The sequence below is a fragment of the Epinephelus moara genome, chromosome 9 (assembly GCF_006386435.1).
Source record: "Epinephelus moara isolate mb chromosome 9, YSFRI_EMoa_1.0, whole genome shotgun sequence".
In the NCBI taxonomy this organism is placed as follows: Eukaryota; Metazoa; Chordata; class Actinopteri; order Perciformes; family Serranidae; genus Epinephelus; species Epinephelus moara.
This window is the reverse complement of record NC_065514.1, coordinates 421,811-428,570: the sequence shown is the minus strand read 5'-3', so window position 1 is coordinate 428,570 and position 6,760 is coordinate 421,811. Positions and strand designations below refer to the sequence as shown.

Here is a 6,760-nt window from a genome sequence, read left to right as displayed (position 1 = left end):
CAGGGGGAAATGTGTTTGGACAAAAATGAAAATTAAAGCAGCAAAAGTCCAAGTAGGGTGGGTGGGAGTGGTGCTAGAAGGGTGTTCACATCCCGTAAGATTCTAAACCCAACCACGTTTTTTTGTTGCCTAAACCCAACCATGTGCGTTAGATATTAGAGGAAAAAAAAGTCAATTTGCGTTGTTGTACTGACCTGGTGCGTTTATTTTGAAAGAGACTGTATTTAAACAGTAAATTTCCTGTGGAAACAGAAGTGTATTTTGAAAGAAGACAATGCATCCCAGCCAACATTTGTATGTGGGGCCCATGTGGGTTGTAAATAGAAGTGAAAATGGGACCTATGTGGGATTGTTCACAGGTTCCACATTGGCCCCATGCCAGTTGCACATATGAGTGGGTTTACCCAATAAGGGCCCAGATAAGATGACAATTTTGGGCCCATACCCACTTGGTACCCAGGTAGCCCTAGCATAACCTATGTGGGGCCCACTTGATTATACCCAACCATGTGGGCAACTGGAATGGGGCCACTATGGAACCCATGGACAGCTCTTCAGCTCTGTCCCCAAAAGCTGCAACACGGCAGATATGATTATCTTTGTAAAAAAAAACAACAACATGCATCTTACTGAGTTAATAATCTAAAGAGGAGGTGCACTTTATGATTAATTATGATTTATAAAGAAGCCCATCTCTGGCTCCATGTTCCAGCCTACTGTACATTTGTGCTGAATGGAAACACTGGAACATTTCATTCTGTTAAAAAATACACAAAGGGTGAAAAATATGTATCTTATGTTTGTAATTAATCATTATTTATTTTTATTGTATTGCTTTTCTAACTGGGTTTTCTATTTAAATTTAAGTTTCACAAAAAGAACATTTTTTATCAGCTATGTAAATACTTAAAAATTCTTCTCATTGACTAGGTAGTTGTATAGCAGGCTAAAAAAAAACTAAACCTGACCACGTGCGTTGGATGTTAGAGGGAAAAAAAGTCAGTTTGTGTTGTTGTACTGACCTGGTGCATTTATTTTGAAAGAGACTGTATTTAAACAGTAAATTTCCTGTGAAAACAGAAGTGTATTTTGAAAGAACAGGCAGAACTTGAAACGGCGTCCCAGAACATCAACAACCAACGTACCCAGGGTACCTTGCACATCTGTGGACGTGGAAAGTCCATGACCAAACTTCGATATGTGACGAGGTCGGAGTGAGAATGTGTTGTGAGATCAAATATGACTTCAGAGTAAACGGCTATCAGTTAGTTTTTGCACTACTTTTTACAAAAAAAATCACAAAGAAAAAATAAAGTAACAAGGTCATTGAGACGGCGTAAACATGAACAACACAGGTTACAATGTGAGCTAGAGCTCCCATCTCCCAGCTCAAATAATCTGACCGCAGGAAAGATGAAGTTCACTGTAGCTCATCTACACACACTACCCACACAGTTATGACACAAAGTTGGTTGAAAATCATCAAACTATCACTTTAAGGTAGATAATGGCATCTTGAAGAGCATCAAAATAAAGTGTAAAGTTATCAACAGCAGGTTGTACAGTCAGCAAAACAATACAGAACAGTGTCATCTGCATAAAGATTGACATTACAGTCAGTTAGAGAAGAGACTAATATTAATATAAATTGTAAACAAGACAGGACCCAGAACTGAGCCTTGTGGAACACCTTTTGTTCCTGGTAAATACTCTGATTGCAACATTATGCTTCCTTTTGTCCAAACTCAAAACAACACTGTTACAACCAGTGTAACAGCAGAGATGATGCTATGCATAGGTCTGAAACCAGAAGAGCTTAAAACAGAATATTCTGGAGAGAAATACTTTAAGTTGGTTATTCACCAGTAATTCAAGGAATTTAAATAAAGGGATGACGTGACACATCCTGGCCTCATCACAACCAAAACCTTAAAATACAGCTTGTAGGTCAGAGTGCTTTGCAACTCACCATGACACCAAGATAATACTTGGGATATTTTTCTTGGCACCTGTATAGAAAATTATCAAGATGACAAATACTTCACCTCAGATCATAATCAGGAAGTCAGACTGCAGTGTCACGTCAGCAGAGACACAGACAGACAGACAGACAGACAGACAGACGGCACTGAAATCCCCAGCAAACTGTCAAACAGGTTTGCCTGACGTCTCTGCATCAGATGATGCAGGTAAACATCATGTAAAGCAGCTCTGTCTTTCAAACACTGAATCTAGACATGATCCTAATTAGTCAACCTCATGCACCACCAACACACAAATTAAATAATTAATCAAATCAAATAATTAATTAATCACAAGTTTTACTTTGGATGAAGGAAACTTTTTTAATTTGGTAGGATTTTTTAAAACATAAGTCTATAAGTGATGTATAGAGATTATTGATAATGATTTCAGTTCCGAAGTCATTAACATCTTCATACATTTTAATTATTAGTTTATCAAAATAGCTGTTGGACAATGGAAAATAAAACTCCAGAGTGGAATTAATGAGTGTCCAAGGAAGGAATAAACTAACAACTTTAAACTAAAGATCTTATTGCAGAGTAAAAACAAGGTTAGTTACATTAGGAATATTGTAAATTGTCAAACATTTGGTTGTACAGCATTACTTCATTTTGTGAAACTGCACAAAAAAAGAATTACATGACCTGACCTTGACTGACCTTTATTTAACATACTGTAAGTTGGCACTGAAAGAATGGTGTGATAAGTAAACTTGTATTCATGAGGTTCATGGTTAACAAATCTTAACAGGAGGACAACAGGGATGCTGTTAAAAGGCACTTTATTAATGTCAAACACAATAAGAGAGGACCGTCTTTATTATGAACAAAATTTAAAAAACAAAGAGCAGCAAACCATGTTGGAAAATCTGGAAGCACATACTGTTTGGTGCTTTAACTGGATAAATGGTTAATACATAAATCCATCCACAATGTTGGCATTGTACATTTCTGCAAACGACATATATGTTACATTTATATGTTTTATACATATATTATTAATGTTTGTAAAGTGATATATGAGCTGGCTTTGACATCAGGAGGTGGAGGGTGTGGTACCTAGGCTGCAGACCACTGTTCAAGACCAGTAAACAGCAAAACTGGTTGTAATGTAGGGACCTGTTGCTGTTTTTCCAGCAGCATTAAAGGCCTGAAAAGCTGTTGTTCTTTATCGCGGCATTGCTGCTTTTCCTGCCAGGAAAGCAAAACAGGATCTTTTCCTAACCATAACCACGACATAATAATGTATAAATGTAATGTCCAGTGGTTTGCAGGAATGTACAGTGCTGACACAAGACAACAATACACCACCATTGTTTGCTCAAACCTGAATCTGTCTGCTTAATTTCAAAGTTTGGTTCAGCCAAATTTCCTCACCCCTCCACAGACCCTTGTTGACTCCAAGGTTTTTTACATGCATTACCACATTAAGTGTAAATAGCAGAAAACTGGCCAACTGTAGCCCCAGTGTATACCTCTTACATAGCAAAAATGCGCTGGGCACTGGGAGTAAGAAACATGAATCAAACTTAAACCTCTCTGCTACATAAAAACATTCAAATCTAATGTATTTGTCCTTTGAAACAAAGTACAAGACTTGGATTTTGGATCTTGGATCTGAATGGTCATAACTAATCAATGACTTTCAATGAACAACTATTGGAGTTACCGTTTGATTACAAATACAATCACAGTTTCTACAATTCACTGGCATCAAACGTGTAATAAAAACTGTCAGTGTTCTCCGGCCTCTGCACCTGATTTTAATCTCATTGAGCTGTTCTCTGTCCGATGAGCAGAAATAAGGCAAGTAACTGGAGTCTGTTTCTGTCAGACAACAGGCCTCACGTTGGAGAAGGAGACTGGGGCGGAAAGGGAGCGGTCCATGTTGCTGGTGTCCTCCTGTGCGGCAGCAGCCAGCATGGCCTGAAACAGAATGACTCTCTGCAGCAGCTCAGCCATGAAGGAGAAGTTCACCACCTCCTCTGCTGTGTTTCTGTCCGTCCCCTGCTCCTTCAGAGTCTGCTCTGCTTTCTCATACATCTCCTCACTGAAGTGCTGTCCACCGTTTGCCGCCACCATGTCATCGATCTTCTTGATCAGCTCCACCACTTGAGTTCTGTTCCTCCTTTTCTTGTTGTTGAAGACATGGTACCGGTTACCACACCTGTTTATCACCTCTCTAAGTTTCGGGTGGCCATTCTGCACATACTGTTGAATAGTTCTGCCCTTCAGCTCATCACCACGCGTGAACAGAACGATCATGTACTTGGACGCCTCGGGTCCGAAGATCTTTTCCAGGGCTTGCACGCAGTTGAATTCTTCTTTGGTGAACCTGCCGACCTGGATGACCAGCAGAAAGACGTGAGGGCCAGGAGAGGTCACCTGGATGCATTTCGCAATCTCTTTCTTTATGTGTTCTGCAGTTTTACTTGTATCCAGAATTCCAGGCGTATCGACCACGTGGATCTTCCTGCGACTGTTGACTCGTTCTTTCTCGCAGGTCTCCGTCACAGACTGTGCGCTCGCTGAAGAATGGAAAACCTTTTTACCCACGATGGTGTTACCGACAGCACTCTTCCCAACTCCAGTTTTCCCGATCATCACAATCCTCAGTGGAGGACCTGCAAACAGATACGTAAAAACAACATCACATACGTAAAGGTGACAGTAGTGTACTGGAAGGAGTTAAAGAAGGCTGAAAAAGTTCCAACTTCACCTTCAGGAATTTGGGAGTGGATTACACCCATCTCTCTGCGTCCTCGACTTTTTGAAGAATGAACAGAAGCTGAGTTCACTATTATTTTAGTGTGACAGTTCTCAGCACTCCGCCCACAGGGTGGATCAACCTATATCAGTGTGATTTGGTCTGACAGACTTCAAAGCTGATCCAGAGACTCCAGTGAAACCTGTCTGCTGTCTGTTCTCTGCTGGGCAGCTAAAATGGCTTTGAACAGACAACCACCACGTAAGTGACGCTCATTTCTTCACTTTTTTTAAAAAACAGTTTCAGGTAGTTTTTGGGGACTGACATGCGACAAAGGTCCCAGACAAGATCCAGACAAAGGTATTACAATTAGTTAGTATCTCAAACTCCTGAACTATCTGGAGTGGAGTTCACATCCAGTTTGGTCAGAGTTTGGTCATTTTAACCTGGACACAGCTTTGATTTCATGCTAATCATCTTTTTTTTTTTTTAAAGATTATTTTTTTGGGCTTTTGCCTTTAATGTACAGGACAAAGTGAAATGGGGTGAGAGCAAAAGCGGGGGGTGACATGCAGCATATGGTTGCAAGCCAGAGTCGAACCTGTGACTGCTGCAGTAAGGCATCGCCTCTGCACATGGGGCGCCGGCACTATCCACTACGCTACCAACGCCCCCTAATCATCTTTTTAAATGACATTAGCTCAAGATAATGACATCATGACAGCCTTTACTAACATTTTGTATTTTATTTTAATTCATCTGAGTGGCCAGTGGGCAAAGGCAAGATTACAGATCACTATTATAATTATGTCGCCATTACACAGAGCTCCTAAAGTCATGAAAAATTTCAATTTCAATTTCAAAAAAGTAGGCAATGCAATATTCTAATTACTGTATATAATATTATTATACAGAGCCCCGAAAGTTCTGAAAAGTTATATTTCTTACATTTTATATTTACATATTTATATTTAATTTTATATGTATATGTTTTTATCTTGTGTACACTAAAAAAAAAAAAAAAAAACTTTAAGGGCTATTTTTGTTTAAATTTACCCATTTTTATTAACATTTTTTAATCTTGGTGTTTTATTATCATTATTCTTATTTTATTTTATTTTTTTAGTCAAACATTAATTGTGCATTTTATTGTTGTGATTTCATGTGTAAAGCACTTTGTAACATTGGTTTTAATAAGTGCTATACAAATAAACTTTATTATATTATTATTAGTAGTAGTAGTAGTAGTAGTAATAGTGGTAGCAGTATTACCTTGTGCGCACAAGATAAGATCTTGTAGGAACATGTTACTTATCTGTTGCACATAAGAAAAAAAAGTTCACCTTTCAGGACTTCAGGGGTTTCTTGTAAAAGTGCTTCTTAAATTGAAAATCAAAAATATGTACTACGTCTCAAATTGTTGCTGTGTAAGTGTTTTGTTTGCNTTATTATTAGTAGTAGTAGTAGTAGTAGTAATAGTGGTAGCAGTATTACTTTGTGCGCACAAGATAAGATCTTGTAGGAACATGTTACTTATCTGTTGCACATAAGATAAAAAAAAGTTCACCTTTCAGGACTTCAGGGGTTTCTTGTAAAAATGCAACTTAAATTGATAATCAAAAATATATTATACGTCTCAAATTGTTGCTGTGTAAGTGTTTTGTTTGCTCCTTTAATCCCCACAACCAGTACATAATTTCCTGACTGTGAATTAAAACATATTGTTTTTTTGTTTTTACAGCATATTCTAAAAGGTTAACCGTCGCTCTGTTTGGAAAGAGGGCTCAGCTAAAGAACAGCATAGGAAAGATGATCCTCCCAAACAGGCCTGATGCTTTTGACGTGACGTCAAACAGCTTTGACACTGAGTCAAACAAATCATTTAAAGTCATCAATACCCCCGATTTCTTTGATGACAGATGTCTGTACCCGGACCAGCTGATCATTGACTTCATGGCACTTTCTCATCCTGGCCCTGATCTGTTCATCCTGGCAATAGATTCAGAAAACACCCAAGAGGAGAAAGTTG

The 6,760-nt window shown here is 38.6% G+C and overlaps 1 protein-coding gene across 1 annotated transcript; it reads right to left on the bottom strand.

Annotated features, from left to right (window-relative positions):
• Positions 1 to 3,854: 3,854 nt before the first annotated feature.
• On the bottom strand, positions 3,855 to 4,774 carry LOC126395939 (GTPase IMAP family member 7-like). The gene is made up of 2 exons (XM_050053740.1): positions 4,744 to 4,774; positions 3,855 to 4,702 (listed from the first exon to the last, which is right to left on the bottom strand). Exons 1-2 carry the CDS (start codon positions 4,772 to 4,774, stop codon positions 3,855 to 3,857), a joined length of 879 nt encoding a protein of 292 aa, XP_049909697.1.
• Positions 4,775 to 6,760: the final 1,986 nt, after the last annotated feature.

Excerpts from the sequence above, each read along its gene's own strand:
- LOC126395939 (XM_050053740.1), bottom strand. The coding sequence starts at position 4,774 with ATGGGTGTAATCCACTCCCAAATTCCTGAAG. Across the intron at positions 4,703-4,743 it reads CCACTCCCAAATTCCTGAAG|TACACTACTGTCACCTTTAC; the intron begins GTGAAGTTGGAA and ends AACTCCTTCCAG.